At 44.3% G+C, this 22800-nt stretch overlaps 1 protein-coding gene and 2 non-coding genes across 3 annotated transcripts in view; 2 read left to right on the top strand and 1 right to left on the bottom strand.

Annotated features, from left to right (window-relative positions):
• Positions 1–4909: 4909 nt before the first annotated feature.
• Positions 4910–5024, bottom strand: LOC114923530. Its single transcript, XR_003810657.1, has one exon. It is a non-coding gene; the product is annotated as a U5 spliceosomal RNA (small nuclear RNA).
• Positions 5025–5980: 956 nt separating this feature from the next.
• Positions 5981–6095, top strand: LOC114923529. The gene has a single exon (XR_003810656.1). It is a non-coding gene; the product is annotated as a U5 spliceosomal RNA (small nuclear RNA).
• Positions 6096–11194: 5099 nt separating this feature from the next.
• The window catches only part of LOC107298772 (peroxidasin homolog), a gene marked incomplete at its 5' end in the record, with an annotated part of 57346 nt that continues 45740 nt past the window's right edge, over positions 11195–22800 (top strand). The window contains 4 exons of the mRNA XM_029286613.1: positions 11195–11266; positions 15374–15445; positions 18272–18343; positions 22286–22357. Of these exons, the coding sequence (XP_029142446.1) occupies positions 11195–11266; positions 15374–15445; positions 18272–18343; positions 22286–22357 (288 nt within the window). The remainder of the gene's footprint in view (positions 11267–15373; positions 15446–18271; positions 18344–22285; positions 22358–22800) is intronic.

Below are 22800 nucleotides of genomic sequence, written 5' to 3'. Positions count from 1 at the left end.
GGCTGCTGGAGAGGAGGGGGTCGCGCGGGGAGGGGAGGCTGGGGCAACAGTACGTGTGCCCACAGAGAGGGCTCCGAGTGCCGCCTCTGGCACCCGTGCCATAGGTTCACCACCACTGGAATAGGTGGTTAAATACCTCTGCATTTGTTTTTCTATTGGTGCAAGGAACAATAATTGATATTTGTAAAATGTATATCAGTGGTTCTTAACCTTTTTAATGCTGCGACCCCAACTGGTCGTAAGTCGAGGACTAAACCGGTCGTAAGTCGAGGACTAAACCGGTCGTAAGTCGAGGACTAAACCGGTCGTAAGTCAAGGACTACCCAACCGGTCGTAAGTCGAGGACTTTCCCTGCCCGGGAGCGCCGCGCATGCGTGGTTCCGCCCCCTGCGCCGGCCAAGGCGTAGCTGGCAAGTGGCAGAGACGGAGCAGGCCGACCACCAGCTGGCCCAGCCCAAGGGAGGTAAGGCACCTGCCGGAAAAAGGGGAAAAAAATGGCGGACAAAAAAATGGCGGACAGCCTTGCTTGGCGACCCCCGTGAAATGGTCGATCGACCCCAAATGGGGTCCCGACCCACAGGTTGAGAACCACTGATGTATATAGAGCAGGGGTCTTCAAACTCGGCCCTTTTATGACTCACGGACTTCAACTCCCAGGATTCCTCAGCCAGGCATGCTGGCTGAGGAATTCTGGGAGTTGAAGTCCGTGAGTCATAAAAGTGCTGAGTTTGAAGACCCCTGATGTAGAGCCTTAGGGCTGGAAGGGACGTTAAAGGAGAACTTCCAGTCCAGCGGTCCCCAATCTTTCCAGCTCTGTGGATTGGTGGCATTGGGAGATGGGTGGGAGAGGGGATGGTTCCGGGCACGTGCCCACTGCTTACACAAATGTAGCTTCACATGTTTGCCTGCAGCTTGTGAAACCCGGCACCCAACAGGCCGCAGCTTGGATTCCGGGCCTGCAGACCAAGGATTGGGGACCCCTTGTTCTAGTCCAGGGGTAGGCGACTCTTGGCCAGCTATGCTGGCTCAGGAATTCTGGGAGTTGAAGTCCACAAGTCATAAAAGAGCCAAGGTTGCCCCTACCCCTGTTCTAGTCCAACCCCTTGCCCAAGGCAGGAATCCACATACCATTCCAGACAAATGGATGCCCAGTCTTTTCTTGAAAAGCTCCAATGTTGGAGCACCCAAAACTTCTGGAGGCAAGTGGTTCCACTGACTAATTGTTCTCACTGTCTGGAAATTTCTCCTTAGTTCCAGGTTGCTTCTCTCTTTGATTAGTTTCCATCCATTGCTTCTTGTCCTGCCTTCAGGTGCTTTGGAAGATAGCCTGACCCCCTCTTCCTTATGGCAGCCCTTCAAATACCGGAAAACGGGTATCATGTCACTCCTAATCCTTTTTTTTTGTTAGGCTAGTCCAGGGATAAGCAACCTTGGCTTGATTTCTATTTTCTATGAAAAACATTACGTTTTTTTAAAGAAAGAATATCTTGTTAAGAGTCAGCACCAACTTGATGGCATATACCAGGAGTAGTCAACCTTGGCTCTTTTATGACTCGTGGACTTCAACTCCCAGAATTCCTGAGCCAGCATGGCTCAGCATGGAAACCTCTCCCTTTCCCCTCATGGGTGGCTCAGGAATTCTGGGAGTTGAAGTCCACGAGTCATAAAAGAGCCACGGTTGCCTATCCTTGGCAGTCATATCTAAGTTCCTTTAACCGTTCAAACAATTTATCCAGCAGACCCCCTTAATCATTTTAGTTGCTCTTCTCTGCACTCTTTCTAGAATCTCATCTTTTTTATATCATAGCAACCAAAATTGGATGCAATACAGTTTAGTCCTCGACTTACAACAGTTCGTTTAGTGACTGTTCGAAGTTACAGTAGCACTGAAAAAAGTGACTCATGACCATTTTTCACACTTAGGATCATTGCAGCATCCCCATGGTCGCGGATTCTTGACAGCTGGTTCATATTTATGACGGTTACACAGTGTCCCGGGGTCACGTGATCCCCTTTTGCGACCTTCTGACAAGCAAAGTCAATGGGGAATCCAGGTTCATTTAACAACCAGGTTACCAAATTATCAATTGAAGTGGTTCACTTAACAAATGTGGCAAGAAAAGTCACAAAATGGGGCAAAACTCAGCAAATTTCTCACTTAGCAACATATATTCTGGGCTCAATTGTGGTCCTAGGTTAAGGACTACCTGTTTTTCCAGTGTCATCTTATCTCAACAGAAAAGCTCACAACAATGAACACCTCGGACAGGAGGAAGAGCGCCGCCGGGTGGGCAGGCAGGTGTCTTGCTCAGCTGTGGCTTGGGGGCCACTTTTTTCAGTGCCATTGTAACTTCAAACAGTCATTAAGCGAACTGTTGTAAGTCGAGGACTACCTGTACTTCATCAGTTTTTTCCTTTTTTTGTTTTTGGTCATCAGGTTTTTGATACCTTGCTAGGCGACTGGTGGTACTCGGATATTTCCATATCCTAAAAGTGGTACAATGGGTGAAAAGGTTGAAAAGCCTTGGACTAGATGACCTCCAAGGTCCCTTCACCTCTGTTATTTGATTCTTTCTTCTTGGGTGGTTTCCTAGGCAGCCTCTCTTCCCCTCATCCCTCCACACAATCCTTCACAATATATTTCTGACGGTTGATTACATGCCATTCGGTTACGATCAACTCATAACAGTCACTAAAGTGGACTTTCTGTTGAATCAACATTTATCTCAGATGTGTAGATACAAGTAGCCCTCAGCTTGTGACCCATAATTAAGCCCAACATTTCCATTGCTAAGCAAGGCAGTGAGTTTTGCCCCGTTTTATGACTTTTCTTGCCAGGTTGTTAAGTGAATCACTGCAACTGTTAAAGTTGTTAAGTGAATCTGGTTTCCCCATTGAGTTTGCTTGTCAGAAGGTTGCAAAAGGGGATCACGTGACCCCGGGACACTGCAACCGTCACAAATATGAATCAGTTGCCAAGCGTCTGAATTTTGATCACGTGACCGGAGGGATACTGCAACGGTCGTAAGTGTGGAAACCATTCATAAGTCACTTTTTTCAGTGCCGTTGTAACTTTGAACTGTCACTAAATAAATGGTTGTAAATCAAAGATTATCTGCACCCTGTTATCATTCTTAAGGACCTGAATCCAATGATGGCGCTTTATTGGTGATTCCAGTTCTTTAGCCCATATTTGAAATATGCCAGCAAGCTTTTGATGAAACTACAGTATGTTATAGGTTTTCTTCTGGTAGATATGCCAATCAAGGAGGAAAACATCTCAAAACATCTGGCTCATGTCTATCTGGCTATTAGAACATGCTGCCACTGGAGATATTGCTGGAAAAAGTGTTGCATAGCAATTGCTTTTAAAGTAAAAATCCCGATTCTACCTGTATTTTCCGGTAAATTGCTCATGCCAATCTTTAAAGAAAAACTTGCCAGTATTGATGAATTTCTTTATCTGAACCCAATCTAGAGGTAGTCCTTGGCTTACGACCATAATTGTGCTCGGAATTATGGTCATAAATTACGGTTGTTACATGAGTCACCATGTGACCAGACCTGATTTTCTAGCATTTTTGGTGACGGTTGTTAAATGAACCTCATAGCCGTTAAATGAATCCATTTTACCCAATCGGTGTTTTTTTGTAAAAAAAAATATATGAAGAAAAGCAGTATAGAAAAGCAAATCCATTTTGCTTTATTGCTTTGTTTATCCACATGTTCCACTGATAAATTTTACCCCTTTGATATCCAGCCAAATGCAAAGATGCAAGACAATTCCTAGATTATCCGGTAAATCAGGTACAGTACAGGTTGTCTTCAGCTTACAACCACAATTGAGCCCCCAAATTGATGTTGCTATGTGAGAAATTTGTTAAGTGAGTTTTGCCCCATTGTACGACTTTTCTTGCCAAATTTGTTAAGTGGACCACTACAGTTGTTCAATTAATAACATGATTGTTAAGTGAATCGGGCTTCCCCATTGACTTTGCTTGTCAGAAGATCGCAAAAGGGGATCGCAAAAGGGGACGCAGCAACCGTCATAAATACAAACCAGTTGTCTTGCATGCCAAATGTAAATCACATGATCACAGGAATGCTGCAACGGTCATAAGTGTGAAAAAATGATCATATCAATTTTTTAAATGCCATTCAAACAGTCACTAAATCAGGGGTGTCAAACTGCCGGTCCACGGGCCGAACGTGTCATGCTGAAACTGGGGAAAAAGTCACGTATCATACCTTGCAACACGTCAAGTGATGTGGTGAGTTTGACACCCATGCACTAAATCAGTGGTTCTCAACCTTTTTAATGCCGCGACCCCAACCGGTCGTAAGTCGAGGACTAAACTGGTCGTAAGTCGAGGACTAAACCAGTCGTAAGTCGAGGACTACCCAACCAGTCGTAAGTCGAGGACTTTCCCTGCCCGGGAGCGCCACGCATGCGTGGTTCCGCCCCCTGCGCCGGCCGAGGCGTAGCTGGCAAGCGGCAGAGACGGAGCAAGCCGACCACCAGCTGGCCCAGCCCAAGGGAGATAAGGCACCCGCCGGAAAAGGGGAAAAAAATGGTGGACAAAAAAATGGCGGACAAAAAAAATGGCAGACAGCCTTACTTGGCGACCCCCATGAAATGGTCGATCGACCCCAAATGGGGTCCCGACCCACAGGTTAATAACCACTGCACTAAATGAACTGTTATAAGTGAAATGGTCGCTAAACAAAGTATTGTAAATCAGGGACTATCCCTTACTAAGAGAAGGACACACACACACAAAAGGTATCTCCTTTCTCACCCATCAACAATTATGCAAATAAACAATAATTGTCATGAACGGGAACATCAAGATGCTGAATAGGCACAATGCCCCATAAATTCTTTTCTATTTTTGAACCGTGCAAATGTAGCCCTACCGAAGCAGGGCCTCAAAAAATTAATGAAAACTCATAAATGCTCCTCTCCACGGAAATCTTTAGTAAAAGGCGAAAGATTTATACGATCTGAAGAGAAACCAGAGTATACCTTTTGTCGCCGCCGACACCCATCCCTACGGCGGCGATTGATACTGAGGTTACGGTTGTCCCGCGCGACCGCGCACAAATACGTGTCCGTGAGTTAATAAGAAGACCTTTTCGAACATTCCCGCCTGGTTTCAGAACCGGGAGTTTCGCACGGAGCGAAACGGGGCATACATCGCGGGAGAGTCGCAGCCTTTCCTCTCCGCAAAGCATCACGGTTGAAGCAAATGCAAATGAAGCTCCTCAATCTTCCCGCCTCCCCGCCCAGTTCGGATTCCGTTTGGTGCTTTGCTGGTCGTAACCCTGGACCCTCAAATCGGAGTCACGCCTAAAGTGACACTCAGGGTGCAAAATGATGTCAGCTAAAGGAGGCTTTGCTCTAGAAAAGGGCGTCCACGTCTTTGATAACGATGCGGAGAAAAAGCTACACCAGGGGTTCTCAACCTTGGCAACTTTAAGACTTGTGGACTTCAACTCCCAGAATTCCTCAGCCAGCTTTGCTGGCTGAGGAATTCTGGGAGTTGAAGTCCACAAGTCTTAAAATTGCCAAGGTTGAGAACCCCCTGAGCCACACCCTTTTCTAAAGCAAAGCCTCCTTTAGCTGACGTCATTTTGCACCCCGAGTGTGACTTTAGGCGTGACTCCGATTTGACTGCAGGGTTACCCCCAGCAAAGCACCAAACGGAATCCGAACTGGGAGGGGAGGCGGGACGATTGAGGAGCTTCATTTGCATTTGCTTCAACCGTGATGCTTTGCGGAGAGGAAAGACTTGCGACTCTCCCGCGATGTATGCCCCGTTTCGCTCCTTGCGAAACTGCCGGTTCTGCAACCGGCGGGAATGATAGAAAAAGTCTTCTTGTTAACCCACAGACACGTGTTTGTGCGCGGTCGCGCGGGACGCCCTAACCTCAGTGTCAACCGCCGCCGTAGGGATCGGTGTCGGTGTCGGTACGAAGTATACTCTGGTTTCTCTTCAGATCGTATAAATCTTTCGCCTTTTACTAAAGATTTCCGTGGAGAGGAACATTTATGAGTTTTCATTAATTTTTTGAGGCCCTGCTTCGGTGGGGCTACATTTACATGGTTAAAGAATAGAATCAAAGTATTTGTTAGGAGTTGTGTGAATGGTTACCATTTAGAGATAAGGCAGTAATTATCTTACTAAATGATGAAACTTCAGGGTTTCATTTAACAATCATGGCAAGAAAGGTGGTTAGCGTGGTACAAAACTGTCTTGTTTAGCAACCGAAATTTGGGGCTCAGTTGTGTTGTAAATCAAGGATTACCTGTATTGTGCACTTTGTGAGTTCATTTAATCATTGTTTGTTCAAAGAATAAGTCTGAATTTTTTTTTTTCTAATCTCCCCCCCTTTTTTGGGAGAAATGGTACAGAATAAAAGCATTTTAAAAAAATGAAAGTTAATGTATGGATGATTTTAATTGGGTTACATTTTCTGTTGTTGTTTTTTTAATTGTACTCTAGATGGAGATAAATTTTTGCCTCTCATTCTTTTTCTGCCTAGCAAACAGGTTTTTTTTTTATCCACCGGTGAGTTGTGTTCGGTTTTTGCCTGGTGCCATGATCACAATTATATCTTGAAATACACTTTATAATTGTATTTATTTATTTATTTATTTATTTATTTATTTATTAATCGCATTTATACCCCGCCCTTCTCCTAGTGGACTCAGGGCGGCTTACAGCCAGTTTAAAACAGAATAACAATACAATATACAAATTTAAAATGTAGTTAAAATAAAATATTAATATAGGCCTTTCTTTTATACTTGTGCAGTAGTCATGTAACAAAATTGTTGATTAATAAAACTTTGCAGCAGCTGTCCTTGCTCTGTCAGGGGAAAAAGCTTTCCAGCCATGAGATTTTTATGATTGGCACTAGGATAAAAAGGATCAAAGGTGGAAGTTGTTTCATATTATTTAAATCTTACAGCTGTGTTCCAACAGCGTGATTCACCTCACAGCTGTATTTTCACAGTATTGAATCTGGCTAGGATTAACCGGGATTGACATCTGAGGCAGAAAGTATCATGCATATCTAGCCTGTTAATTCAATTTAAGGAGAGTGGCTTGTCCAAACCTAGAAAAGGAGTTTATTTGGTAACCAGGTTAAATGTGTTGCGGGAGTGCAGTTTAGGATATACCATATATATGATCCAACCTGCCCTGGGAATATTTATTTCCAGTCATTAAAGTTTCTCTCATTTGCAAATCTACCCACTCTTATAGAAGGGAAATGTGTTGTGATGTGAACCACATTATTTGGGTGATGGTGTCCGTTAATCCTATTTTAATACAGGTACAGATGGTCCTCGAGTTACGATCACTCAGCGACCATTCAAAGTTACGAAGGCACTGAACTAGTGGGATTTATACCCAGTCTGTAAAACTGCAGCTGTTACGGTGGTCCCTGTGGTCAGATAATCGTGATCTGGGCACCTGGTGCCGGCTTAATGATTACAACTTTTCCGCGACTTGCATTCACATGATCACGATTTCCAATGTTTCCTGCAGGCTTCCCACAAGCAAAATCAGTGGGGAAGCTGGCAGGACGTCAGAAGTTGCTCCTGATCCACTGCTTTTTTCGCCCACTGGTGCTCCATAGTAACTGCTAGCAGACTCCCCCTCTCCATTATGGCACCTGCTCACCTGCACATGCTCGTACCTGCCGTCGGCACTTGTGCACCAATCAGTCAGCTTGCCTGGGACTCCCACCTCTCCCTGATTAATGACCTGTGTGGTCCTGGAGTTATGATAGCAACTGGAACCATGGGTTTGCCGTCACTGAATGATGTTGTCACATGATATGACATCACATCACTTAATAACAGAAATAGGGATCGTAGTGTGGGAAGTCAGCCCCCCAGAGAAGGAAATGTTAAAAGGGCAGAAAAATATATTTCCTCAAAGGATCTTAAAGAGGCAGAAAAGCATGCCCAGTTTTTCTGTCTCCCTTCCCCAAGCAGAAACCAGCTCTATAGAAATGCAGAAGTAAACCATCAGGAAGGTTGAAGCTAGAAGCTTAGGAAGACAAAGACACCTAAAATCTACATACCCCAGCCAAACTCTAAGACAGGACATAATAGGATTAACTCACAGATGCCAAAGGGCACACTCAGACTCAGGTCAGAATACATGACACAGGAAATAGCCTCAAACAGGAATAGGAAACAACTCCAAACAAAAGGCTCCAGAGGGTATAAAAACCCACTCCCTACATGTGCTCAGCCCATTTTTCCTCTCTTTTTCTGCCAGAGCCATCTTTCTGTCTGGCTCTCCTCTTCAATAAACTGCAACCTTCTTTCTAAAGCAGTCGCCATGTTTATTCCCAGCTTGGACTGAACCACGATGAAGACTTTTCTTCCAACAATAGAAATTGTGATCCCAATTGCCTTTATAACCGAAGGACTACCTGTAATCATTTAGTGACTGTCACGTTTAGTGACTGTTCGCAGTTATAACAATGATGAAAAAATAACTTTGCAACCAGTCTGCCCTTTCACAACCTTCACAGGTCTGTCAAAGAAATGGAAAGCTGAAAAAAGATCAGAAAACCATTATATTTTACTTAGCACGTGCTTTGTTTAGCAACCAAATTGCTGGTCCCAACTGTGGTTACTAAATGAGGACTTCCTGTACTACCTTTATCCTATTAGCTTACTGTTCTTCGTGCTTCCTATGAGATGTTTTCAGGACCTCACTTCAGAATACAGAATACAGAATAATAGAGTTGGAAGGGACCTTGGAGGTCTTCTAGTCCAACCCCCTTGCTCAAGCAGGGGACCCTATACAATTCCAGACAAATGGCTGTCCAGTCTCTTCTTAAAAATTTCCAGTGTTGAAGCACCCACAACTTCTGGAGGCAAGTCGTTCCACTGATTGTTAACTCTTAGGAAATTTCTCCTTAGTTCTAGGTTGCTTCTCTCCTTGGTTAGTTTCCATCAATTGTTTCTTGTTTTGCCTTCTGGTGCTTTGAAGAATAGCTTGACTCCCTTTGCTTTGTGGCAGCTCCTTGGATACTGGAAGACTGCTATCATGTCCCCCCTACTCCTTCTTTTTTCTAAACTAGCCATATCCAATTCCTGCAACCATTCTTTATATGTTTTAGTCTCCAGGCCTTAACCATCTTAGTCGCTCTTCTCTATACTCTTTCCAAAGTCTGAATATCTTTTTGATAATGTGGTGACCAAAACTGGATGCAGTAATCCAAATGTGATCTTACTAAGTTTTTATAAAGCAATACTAATGCTTCACATGATCTCAACCCTACCCCCTCTGTTTATGCAACCAAGGATTCTGTTAGGATTGCAGTTCACTTCTGCCGGTGCCATGAATGCCTCCAGAAAGAAAACAGACTGAGTTCACAGTGATGGGGAAAGTTTTATGCGCTCATTAAATCCAGAAAGAAACACAGCTGGATGCTCATGAGTTTTCAGCTCACGTTTTTCTTGTTCTGAAATAAGACCCTTGGATGCAAAAGTTTATTTCGGGTCTGCCAGATAAATTCACGGCCTTATAGATTTGGAAAGCCGTTTGGAAGGTTCATCCCTGCTCAGTCCGGAATCGACTCTGCAGTGTTTCTTAACCTTAGCAACTTTAAGATATGTGGACTTCAGCCCCCAGAATCGCCCAGGCAGTATGGGGAATTCTAGGAGCTGATGTCCAAACATCTTAAAGTTGCCCAAGAGGGCGAAACACTATCCTAGCACCATCTTCTTGCTATTTTTCCCCTTAAAAATTCTCATCCAGTTTGACAGAAAAGCATGTTTTGAAAAATGTGTAGTCTTGCAATTCCCTATTTATTTATTTATTTATTTATTTATTTATTTAAATTACCAAAGCTTCACGATCTTGTGTTGTTGCTGGAGAAAACACGAAAGGGATTCTTCTCTTGCTATATGTGGCGTGGCTCATTTTGAATTTACCTGCAGGCAACTACCCCGTTTCCAGTCACCGTGCTGCTGACTTGGTTTTATTTCCATAAATAATTTTACGAATGCTTTGGGATATAACTCATACGTGCTTGGAGTGCAAGGTTAATGTAGGAACCGGGATCGTAAGTTGGCACGTGCAATCATATTGCATGGATTGAATTTGCTCATCAGTCAGGAATACCTAAAAAGGGTCTAGCTATTATAGCACATGAGCTGTGTGTAATCCATGTCAGTGTATAACAATTCTGCCCTAAAAATATCAGAATAACAGAGTTGGGAAGGAGGTCCTCTAGTCCAAGGCTGTGGTACATTGGCACCTGGCAGATGGTACGCCGCCATCCCAGAAAAGTGGTAGCGGGGGAGGGGAATGAGCTGAACCGGTGGCAGCACCGCACAAGCCTGAGCGAGAGACGGCTGGAGCTGCAGGGCTGTCAGGGCTCAGCGGAAGCGCCAGGATCAGCGCCAGGCTCCAGCTGGAAAGCAGCACTGATCCTGGTGCTTCTGCTGAGCCCAGAAGAAGTGCCAATCAGCTGGAATGTTGCAGCATCTCCAGGGTCTTGTGATTTACATTCAGATGCTTGGCAACTGATTCATATTTATGACGGTCACAGTGTCCCAGGGTCATGTGAAGTGACCAAAACCTGCTGCAACCACCCAGCAGAGGGGGGGAATAAAAACCAAACACCCCCCACCCCACCCCCGCTGCCAATCCTCAACAGAAATGCTCACAACAATGAAAACCTCGGACAGGAGGAAGAGCGCCGCCGGGTGGGCAGGCAGGTGTCTTGCTCGGCTGTGGCTTGGGGGGCACTTTTTTCAGTGCCATTGTAACTTCGAACAGTCACTACGCGAACTGTTGTAAGTCGAGGACTACCTGTACTTCATCAGTTTTTTCTTTTTTTTTTTTTTTGGTCATCAAGTTTTTGACACCTTGCTAGGTGACTGGTGGTACTCGGATATTGCCATATCCTAAAAATGGTGCAATGGGTGAAAAGGTTGAAAAGCCCTGGACTAGAGCAGGTGATAAAGTGATAAAGTGTTACCTCTGCCTTAGGGGACCTCTGCCTTAGGGGAATAAAACAGGTGTGTGCACTTGTTAGCTGAGCATCTTAGCTCAGCATGTCCTACCGACCTACCAAAGTCAATTATCACGATGATTGGGGAAGCCAAACACGCGCGGGAGATGGACTAACCTCTTTTTTTTTTCATTCTTTCCAGGGATTTGCGCTTCAACCACATCAAAAGCATCGAGCCAGGTGTCTTCAGGAATCTGAAGAATCTAGACACTCTGTAAGTTCGCGTGTGCTTCCCCTGCTCGTTTCGCCCGCCTTGCCTAAAATGGAATGGTAGAAAGCCGCAGGCTGTTTTTTGCCTCACTTCGCAGAAATTATCCCTGCTGAGCAATGGATGGTTTTGATTTTCTTGGCCGGGGCACGGTGCTTAAGTTAGGTCACGGTCTGCTGGATGAGTTTCAAGGTAGCTTGATTTGTTGGCTCAAGTTGGGCAGGCAGAACCACCTGCTCTGTTGTGCTTGGACAGGGCTGTGTTTTATTGCATTCCAGGAGGGCATAGATCATAAGTTGGGCTCCAGACGCCCTGAGTTGCTAGGAAGCCTTGATATATCTAGGACAGAGGTGGGCAATTGATTTCCCCAAGGGGACACATGAGAAGCTGGGACTTTGGTAGAACCAATAGAGGTCCTTGGTGCTCTCTGAGCTTGGTTTTTTTTTCTTGCAGACGTTTCATGACCCAAACTAGACGACAATATCAGTTCTAGAAGGGAGGAGGGTTTGCGGAGAGGTGGAGGCGGAGGAGGAGAAGGAGGAGGAGGAGGATGATTGTGGGGTCCTTGGTGCTCTCTGAGCTTGGTTGTTTTCTTGCAGACGTTTCATTACCCAACTAGGGAACATCATCAATGCTAGAAGGGAGGGTGTTTGGGAGGAGGAGGGGGAAGAGGAGGAGGAGGAGGAGGAGGAAGAAGAGGAGGAGGAGAAGGAGAAGGAGAAGGAAGAGGACTGTGTGGTCCTTGGTGCTCTCTGAGCTTGGTTTTTTTTCTTGCAGACGTTTCATGACCCCAACTAGACAACAATATCAGTTCTAGAAGGGAGGAGGATTTGCAGAAAGGCGGAGGCAGAGGAAGAGGAGGAGGAGGAGCAGGAGGAGCAGGGGGACGATTGTGGGGTCCTTGGTGCTCTCTGAGCTTGGTTGTTTTCTCGCAGACGTTTCACTACCCAAGCTAGTAACATCATCAGTGCTAGCAAAAGAGTACTAAGGACCCATCATTTCAAATCTGAGATACAAATATTCTCCTTTATTTGGACCAATAGGGCTATGAAGGCTCATAGGCATGCACGTACACACATATGTAAATTGAAACAAAAAATACTAGTCACCTTCATCCTGGGACAGTAAAGGTCACTAACAAGCAAGAATTGGCGCGCAGAGCACCAGACATGTCAACTAGAAAGGCAGAACCACGAAATGGAATCTCACTTACTTTGACCATATCAGTTTCACTGGAGAAACCAAGTGATGTTTGGAAGAGTTAGCAGTAAAAGGAAACCACATCAACAAAGAACGTGGTGGCTGGACACTATCAAAGCTGACACCATCCACAGCACAGAACAACTCAGAGAAGCAGATTAGGGGACTGGAGGCTAAAACATATAAGGAACAGTTGCTGGAATTGGGCATATCTAGTTTAATGAAGAGAAGAACAAGGGGGGGGGGCATAATAGCAGTGTTCCAATATCTCAGGGGCTGCCCCAAAGAAGAGGGAGTCAAGCTATTCCCCAAAGCACCTGAAGGCAGGACGAGAAGCAATGGATGGAAACTAACCAAAGAGAGAAGCAACCTGGAACTAAGGAGAAACTTCCTGACAGAACAATTAACCAGTGGAACTACCTGCCTCCAGAAGCGGTGAATGCTCCAACACTGGAAGTTTTTAAGAAGAGACTGGACAGCCATTTGTCCGAAATGGTATAGGGTTTCCTGCCTGAGCAGGGGGTTGGACTAGATGACCTCCAAGGTCCGTTCCAACTTTTTTTTTTTTTTTATTATTATTATTATTATTATTATTATTATTATTATTATTATTATTATTATTATTATTATTATTATTATTATTTGCTATGCAACCAGCTCCAAAAGAAACAAACTTCCATTTTCTAGCAAAAAACCCCACACCCATTGCGGACAATGGATTCACTTAACGACTGCCATACTGCTGTTAAAAAGATGTTAGTCTTGGAGGTGCCTCACTTTCGACCATCATGACATATGATGGAAAGTCCAGGTCCCTTTTTGGGGTTGAAAAATCAAGGACAACCGATACCTTGAAATTCTTCCGAGGCAGCAGAAAACAACAGATAATATTTTTTTTAAAAAAACCCAGAGCAGATTCCAGCAAGGATCCAAGCCTGATTAGAACTGAAGAAAGTGAGGAGGGGAAAAAACCTGGATCAGTTCAAGGAAATCCAGGCCAAAAAGTTTTGCCTAAGGCAAGCCAAGGAGCTTATCACCAACTCAGCTTGCAAACTTTGGTGATGTCGGTGGGTGCTCATTTCCACCGCATACGCAAAAACCTTCCATGGAAACAGACCACAGCTTGTTCTCGCCAGAGCCAAATCGCAGATAACCAAATCTTTTTGGCTCATCCAGATGTGTTTGACCGGTGCTGTTTATGGAGGCCATGGCAACCGTCCGCAGATGTTTCCAGAGGAGACCTAAAACTGAAACTCTCATGAAGTTGCCGATTGTGAAAAGTTCACTCCGGCCTCTTGTTTCCTGCCCTTGGAGGGTTTGGTATGAATCATTGCGCTAAGGCTGAATAACCCCTCATTTGCCATTTGAAGTGCCGTTCAAAATACAGGTAGTTCTTAATAATAATAATAATAATAATAATAATAATGATGATGATGATGATGATGATGATGATGTTGGAAGGGATCTTGGAAATAATAATAATAGTAGTAGTAGTAGTAGTAGTAGTAGTAGTAGTAGTAGTAGTAAAGTTGGAAGGGACCTTGGAGGTCATCTAGTCCAACCCCCTGCTTAGGCAGAAAACCCTATACCATTTCAGACAAATGGCTGTCCAGTCTCTGTGGGGTCCTTGGTGCTCTTTGAATTTGGTTGTTTTCTTGCAGACATTTCATAACCCAAATAGGCAACATTATCAGTGCTAGAGGGGAGTGGGGTTTGTGGAGAGGAGGAGGAGGAGGAGGAGGACTGTGGGGTCCTTGGTGCAATCTGAATTTGGTTGTTTTCTTGCAGACGTTTCATAACCCAAACAGGCAACATCATCAGTGCTAGAAGGGAGTGGGATTTGTGGAAAGGAGGAGGAGGAGGAGGAGGAGGAGGAGGAGGAATGTGGGGTTCTTGGTGCTCTCTGAGCTGGGTTGTTTTCCTGTATTGTTTTCCTGCATTTACCCAACAAGGCAACATCATCAGTACTAGAAGGGAGTGAGATTTGGGGAGAGGAGGAGGAGGAGGCGAAGGAGGAGTTTGGCGTCCTTGGTGCTCTCTGAATTTGGTTGTTTTCCTGCAGACATTTCATAACCCAACTGGGTAACAGCATCAGCACTAGAAGGGAGTGAGGTTTGTTTCCTGTTTGTATACAGCAGCTTGCCATGGATGTGGCTTTCTCCTTGGTGTTCCTTGATCAGGGTATTGGTTTCTCCTCAGTTGTTTGTCTGGAGTTTATGCCTGTGTATCTGGGTGTTGGCTGGTGGAAAGGGTGTGTAAAACTACTAAAGAGCAAACCCCACTCCCTTCTTACACTGATGACGTTACTTAGTTGGGTAATAGAACGTCTGCAAGCAAATAACCAAGCTCTGAGACCCCCGCAAGGACAGTGGTAGGCAACCTTGGCTCTTTTATGACTCGTGGACTTCAACTCCCAGAATTCCTGAGCCAGCCATGCTGAGGGAAAAGAGAGAGGTTTCCAAGCTGAGCCATGCTGGCTCAGGAATTCTGGGAATTGAAGTCCATGAGTCATAAAAGAGCCAAGGTTGCCTACCCCTGAGTTAGGACTTCACAGACCACATTACTACCAGCTGACCTAGAGCTAGGCTACCTGATGGATGGAATTAATCCCAGACTTAACTGTAGCGAATTGTTAAGATTTAGATCCTGTTTTTCCTCCAAGAGGAGGTAAAGAGATTTACACAAAGATCACCTCTTGGCTTTTTTCCCCCCCCTATTTGGTTAAATGTGGGACTCGCCTTTTATTAATCAGTCTGCTGGGATTTCATAAATGATTGTATTACTTCTGAAGTGTTTGAATAATCCTTGGATGAGTTCACGAGGAAAAACTTCAGAACTCAGCCAGAAATCTCAAAACAATGCATTCATCTATTACTGTCATTTGTCTTTTTTTCCCCCTTCGCCCCCTTCTAGGCTTTTGAACAACAACTTGCTGAAGCACATCGCACAAAACGCCTTTGAAGGGCTTAAGAAGTTGAAATACCTGTGAGTATGGACCTCTCCACAGCTTTTGATATTCTCCAAATCAGTGTTTCTCAAACTTGACAGCATTAAGATGGGTGGACTTCAACTCCCAGAATTCCTAGCCAATTAGGCCAATCACCAGGAGATGGTGAGTTCTAGTCCCACTTTGGGCACAAAACCTGGCTGGGTGACTTTGGGCCAATCACCAGGAGACTGTGAGTTCTAGTCACACCTTAGGCATGGAAGCCGATTGGGTGACTTTGGGCCAATCACCAAGAGAATGTGAGTTCTAGTCACACCTTAGGCATGGAAGCCGACTGGGTGACTTTGGGCCAATCACCAGGAGACTGTGAGTTCTAGTCACACCTTAGGCATGGAAGCCGATTGGGTGACTTTGGGCCAATCACCAGGAGACTGTGAGTTCTAGTCACACCTTAGGCATGGAAGCCGATTGGGTGACTTTGGGCCAATCACCAGGAGACTGTGAGTTCTAGTCACACCTTAGGCATGGAAGCCGNTCATACCTTAGGCATGGAAGCCGATTGGGTGACTTTGGGCCAATCACCAGGGGACTGTGAGTTCTAGTCACACCTTAGGCATGGAAGCCGATTGGATGACTTTGGACCAATCACCAGGAGCTGTGAGTTCTAGTCACACCTTAGGCATGGAAGCCGATTTGATGACTTTGGACCAATCACCAAGTGATGGTGAATTGTAGTTCCACCTTAGGCAGGAAAGCCAGCTGACTGACTTTGAGTTACTCTCACTCAGCCCAACCCACCTCACAGGGTTGTTGTTAGAGGGAAAACAGAAGGAGGAAGGCATATTAGGCATGTTTGCCACCTTGAGTTATTTATAAAGTAATAAAGTGTGATAAAAATATAAATAAATAAACTGGTCCAGCCAGTCAGCAGGAGTCAAGGCTGACTCAAGGACTCAGAATATACATATCTAGTGTGACATGTTTGTTCAACCTAACCTTCAAATCCAAATGCATTAAAAGCATAGTTATATTCCCAAATACAGTAATATATACAAATATGTACATACAACATAAGTATCTAAAAATATTTAATTAGAACATTTCCTGGACTTGAAACATTCCTGGAATGTGACCAAGAATGGATGGATGAATTTATAAACTTACGGATACAGTATAAGAGTGTAGGAATCCTGCAACGGAATATTTATAGAAGAGGTAACATGTGGATATAAACTGTTTTATTAGAATTATTGGTTAATTCTGCATACAAGTAGTCCTCGACTTACAGCAGTTTGTTTAGTGACCATTTGAAGTCATAACAGCACCGAAAAAAATGACTTAGGACCGTTTTTCATATCTACAACTTTTGCAGCCTCCCCAGGGTGACGTGATCAGAATTCAGACGCTTGGCAACTGACCCGTATTTATGACGGCCGCAATGGCCCGGGGTCACGTGATCCCCTTTTGCGACCTTCTAACAAGCAAAGTCAATGGGGAAGCCAGATTCACTTAACAACCATTTTCCTAACTTAACAAAAGGCAGTGATTCACTTAACAAAATGTCGTAAAATGAGGCAAACTTCCCTTAACAACTGTCTCAATTTCTGGGTTCAACTGTAGTCATATATTGAGGATTCTCTGTACTTGAGTCCTAGCTGGCCCAGGAAAGTGTTGCTGTTACATTAATTACAAACTTATTATCTGGGATGCTGTAGTCCTTGACTTACGACAGGGTTTTCAAACTTGGCCCTTTTGTGACTTGTGGACTTCAACTCCCAGAATTCCTCAGCCAGCATGGAGGAACTAAGGCCCCTTCATGACTTGTGGACTTCAACTCCCAGAATTCCTCAGCCAGGCATACTGGCTGAGGAATTCTGGGAGTTGAAGTCCACAAGTCATAAAAGGGCCAAGTTTGAAGACCCCTGACTTATGGGGCCTGCAATCACAGTTGTAAGTTGTGACAGCCGTAAAGTGGATCACAGATACAACCGGCCATTTTTTGCAGTGGTCGTTAAGCAAACCCTGCAGTCATTAAGCAAACCAATGGTTTGCTATAGGCCAATTTGGCTGAAAACTAGAAGTACATGCCGGTTTCTGACAGTTAGAACAATTAACCAGTGGAACAACCTGCCTCCAGAAGCAGTGAATGCTCCAACACTGGAAGTTTTTAAGAAGAGACTGGATAGCCATTTGTCTGAAATGGGTATAGGGTTTCCTGCCTGAGCAGGGGGTTGGACTAGATGACCTCCAAGGTCCCTTCCAACATTATCATTATCATCACCATTGTCATCATCATCATCATCATCATCATCATCATCATCATCATCATCATCATCATCATCATCATTATTATTATTATTATTATTATTATTATTATTATTATTATTATTATTATTATTATTTTCATTGTAAAACACACAGCCCTGTGACCAACGGACACTGTAAATGACCGTAGGAACTTCAAACAGTCGCTAAGCTCTTGGTCGTAAGTCAGGGACTACATGTATAGAGGTGCATGAACTTTGAGTAATTTTGCTTGTGTGTTTGTTTAAAGACTGCATATGCCCAGACAATATTGCCTTCCCCAACCTTTGCAACTTAGTGGCCTGGCTGGCGGGGGGGGGGGAGTTGGGAACTGGGCTGTGCGAACAGCAGGCTGGCGCATGCGCATACACACGCAGCTAGACTATAAGTTGAGGTGCACATGCATACGTGTGTGCGCCGGCCTGCTGCTTGCACGGTCCGGTTCCAAAATAGGCCACAACCCGGTAGTGGGCCGTGGCCCTGGGGGCTGGGGACCCTTGATTTACACCCAGCAAGGTTTTCCCATCCTAATTCTCTTCTTTCTCTCTTTCTTTTCCAAGTTACCTTTACAAGAATGAAATTCAAAGCATCCAGAGCCAGGCTTTCAAGGGACTGCATTCTCTAGAACAGCTGTGAGTTGGCTAAACTTTAGGTTTAGAAATTGCACAGAGACCGATGGAATTTCCTCTGTGGATTTTAGCCATGCAAACCCCCCCACCTCTCCTGCCTCCATCCTCCCTCCCAAAAATAACAAACGCAAGTTGTTCTCAAAAAAAAATTTTTTGGGCTTACCAAGATGACCGTGAGCCTTGGCAAGAATTAGTGAGTTGCGAGAAGATAAAATAGCACCAAAGTTGTTGTTGGTTTTTTTGCAAAAAACGAAGAGACCTAGCCTTCACCTCGCCTACTCCCTTTACAGAATTCCATGCTCTGTCTTCCTTATTTTTATATCCTGGATTGTAAATCTGTATATTTTTAGATGTATATCTTTATAAGCATCTACAGGATCTTACAACAATTCGTTTCATGACCGCTTGAAGTTACAACACACTAAAAAAAAGGGACTTATGACCGTTGCAGCATCCCCACTGTGATCACGTGATCAAAATTCAGATGCTTGGCAACTGGCATGTATTCATGACGGTTGCAGTGTCCCAGGTCATGTGACCTTTTGTGGCCTTCTGACAAGCAAAGTCAATGGGGAAGTCAGAGTCCCTTAACAACCGTGTTACTAACTTAACCACTGCAGTGATTCGCTTAACAGCTTTGGCAAGGTGGTAAAATGGGGCAAAACTTACTTAACGAGTGTCTCGCTTAGGGACAGAAATTTTTAGTCTCAGTTCTCGTCGTAAGTCGAGGACTACCTGTATTGAGCTCCTTCAGCAAAGGTTCTCTGTATCGGTCTGTCTGTCTCTTGCACACAGATTGCTGTGTTGTGGTTATTATCAAAGGGTGCTTTTAAGAAAACAGACATCGTTCTTAGGGCATGTCAGTTTTCGGTCCTAAGCAACAGGAATTCTAAGAGTTGTAGGCCGTGATGAAGGTATAGTAGGATCAGGGGTCCCCAACTCTCGGTCCGTGGACAAGTACCGGTCCATGGCATGCCAGCAACCGGTCCGCACAAACAAGCAAAGCCCCATCCGTGGGATGCAGGACGCACACAAAACCACACATTCTCGCGTCCGTGGAAAAACCTCTCTCCACGGAACCGGTCCCTGGTGCCCAAAAGGTTGGGGACCTCTGTAGTAGATGACACTTGATATTTGGGTGAGGCAAAGACCATAGTGGGCAGAGCAGGAAGGGGAAATGAGTGAGGCCACATTTTCTCCTGGGAGTTGGCTATCCCATCCCTTAAAAGCATTAAGCTTATTTAGAGATTGATATATGGTGAGAAGAGATCCATATGTCTAAAAGGATATAGGGTCTCTTGCTTGAGCAGGGAGTTAGACTAGAACAGGGGTAGGCAACCTTGGCTCTTTTATGACTCGTGGACTTCAACTCCCAGAATTCCTGAGCCAGCCATGCTGAGGAGAAAGGGAGAGGTTTCCAAGCTGAGCCATGCTGGCTCAGGAATTCTGGGAATTGAAGTCCACAAGTCATAAAAGACCCAAGGTTGCCTACCCCTGCCCAAATGCCTGAATTTTGATCACATGACCATGAGGAAAAAATATTTAAATATTTAAACCAGGGGTCTTCAAACTTGGCTCTTTTATGAGTTGTGGACTTCAACTCCCAGAATTCCTGGGCCAGCCACGCTGAGGGGAAAGGGAGAGGTTTCCAAGCTGAGCCATGCTGGCTCAGGAATTCTGGGAGTTGAAGTCCACGAGTCATAAAAGAGCCAAGGTTGCCTACCCCTGGACTAGAAGGTCCAAGGTCCCTTCCAATCTCTTATTCCGTTCTGTTATTCTGGTCTCAACTGTGGGAACATCTTTTGATTCAGATGCTAAAGGGGACTCCTTTCTTTTGCTCAAATCCATCTCGTAAAACTGAGACCCCCTTAATGGCAGCTCCAAATATCTACTTGGATTGTGATCAGATTTTGGAAAAAAATGCTTGCACCGACCACCGTTTTCCCTAAATCCCGCCACCCTTTTGTGAGTCATGTTCTGCAGCTCTCTTATCACATATCCAAGTCAATCTCCAATGAATGGGTCCGCTCTATTTGGTCTCATCCCATTTGAAATACTTTACCGCATGTCGAAATGCATCGGAAGGGTTGAGAAAATTTCAGAGTGCTGGATGTGTTATGTTCCTGGCTAGAAAAACTAAATAAATTGTGTTGGAATCAAAGCACCTATCCTGGATACTTAGGAAACATGGGAGGAGAGAAAGAGTAACAGATGACAGCCTGTACCAGGGGTCTTCAAACTTGGCCCTTTTATGACTTGTGGACTTCAACTCCCAGAATTCCTCAGCCAGCCATTGGGAGGAAGTGGGCAACTATGGCCCCTTTGCGACCTGTGGACTTCAACTCCCAGAATTCCTGAGCCACCCATATGGAACTCTCAGGAATTCTGGGAGTTGAAGTCCACAGGTCATAAAGGGGTCAAAGCGGCCCACTTCCACCCAATTGACTTTGCTTGTCAGAACTCAGTTGGGAAGGTCGCAAATGATCACATGACTCCGGGATGCTGCAACAGCGTGCCTGGCTGAGGAATTCTGGGAGTTGAAGTCCACAAGTCATAAAAGGGCCAAGTTTGAAGACCCCTGGCCTGTACTTAATAATTGTTGCAAGGAAGATAATCTTTCCCCCCCACCACGGTTTGTAGTAGCAACGTGACAGGGAGCAATTCAGTTGTTTTGAGCAAGGGATTGTTACACCAATAGAGAAAGCTTCGAATTTCTGACTTTCTTGTTGCCAATTAAGTTTCCAACCCACCATCAACAGGTAGTCCTTGACTTACAGCCATGATTGAAGCCCCAAATTACTGTTGCTAAGCGGGACGGCTGTAAAGTGAATTTTGCCCCATTTTATGACCTTTCTTACTGCAGTTGATATGTTAGTAATATAGTTCTTAAGTAAATCTGGCTTCCCCATTGACTTTGCTTGTCAGAAGGTCGCGAAAGGCGATCGCATGACACAGGGACACTGCGACCGTCATAAATATGAGCTGGTTGCCAAGAGTCTGAATTTTGATCACGTGACCCTGGGGATGCTGCTGTAAGGTTTTCCACTTAGCCTCACAATTGCCCCAGCATTACTCAGGAATTTAAAAGAGTCAAAGAAATTCCTGAGTCGAGGTTTCAGCAAGCTTTTATTTTGATCGAAATAGAGTTGGGTGACCCCATCTCTCTTCGTGGCTGGTAGAGAGATGAAGGCAACAACCAGAAAAGATGTCTTCCACCTTTTATACCTTTCCAGAACAAAAAGATCAGGTCTTGGTACTAGGCATAAGATGGCACAAAAAAATAATTCCTAGATGATGACTCACACAGCAACCCAGGCTCCATCCGTAACTCCTTTCCCCCCTCCCCTTACCGTGCTCTTTTCATATAAGCACTCACCTATACCTAAAGCATGAAGCCCTTACTTTTCCAATATATATATAAAGCATCAGATCAAGCAATTAAGTACAAAATAATGATTACAAAATAACAAAACAATGATTACATGTTAACACTATAAGTATCAATATACAATGGTTACTATATATAAAATAAATGCTAATGTCAAACTTAAACATACTAAAATCATAAGCACAATAAAATCCCTTCACTGCAATGGTTTTAACTGTGAAAAATGGTCATAAGTCACTTTTTTCAGTGCTGTTGTAACTTTGAATGATCATTAAACAAACAGTTGTAAGTCAAGGACTACCTGTATATTGTACACCACCCCAGAGCCTCAGAGGGATGGTTAAGAAATATGAAATATAAATAAACAGACAGACAGACAGACAGACAGATAGATGATAGATAGATAGATAGATAGATAGATAGATAGATAGATAGATAGATAGATAGATAGATAGATAGATAGATAGATAGATAGATTGTGGTGGTTTAGCAAGCAGCCTAACTCTGGAAGTTAATTATCTGTTCTGTTTCTTTGTTTTTATCCCTTTTCATACTAGCTACCTGCATTTTAACAACCTTGAAAGTTTAGAAGCGGGAACTTTTAATGACCTGCCCAAGCTGGAAAGACTGTAAGTCATGTGGTGATTGACAACAAATTGGTAGTAACTTTTGCCCATCCCAAAAGGATTCTGAATTTTAATAAGGCAGCCAAATGGTCTGGTTCACTAGGTGCCCTGAAATCTAGATTACTACTAATAATTTATTCGGTAAAGCCCAACTGACTGGGTTTTTACAACATTTTACAACAGGAAGCCTTGATTTCATGCAGCCCACAGTGCCAAAAATGGAATAAACCACAGTATGGTTCTTATTTTACACCATCTGTGTAAGGGACCTTCTGTTAATGGTGGTGGCACCACTCCAGAATCACCCCGTAAGCCCAGGGTCTTTCATAGCCCTTCTGCAGCTGAGACCAATTTTAGCTCCGCTATTTCTTTCTTTCTTTCTTTCTTTCTTTCTTTCTTTCTTTCTTTCTTTCTTTCTTTCTTTCTTTCTTTCTTTCTTTCTTTCT

The sequence above is a fragment of the Protobothrops mucrosquamatus genome, unplaced genomic scaffold (genome assembly GCF_001527695.2).
Source record: "Protobothrops mucrosquamatus isolate PMUCROS unplaced genomic scaffold, P.Mucros_1.0 scaffold4267, whole genome shotgun sequence".
In the NCBI taxonomy this organism is placed as follows: Eukaryota; Metazoa; Chordata; class Lepidosauria; order Squamata; family Viperidae; genus Protobothrops; species Protobothrops mucrosquamatus.
The sequence above is the reverse complement of the archived record's forward strand: the minus strand, read 5'-3'. Positions and strand labels throughout refer to the sequence as shown.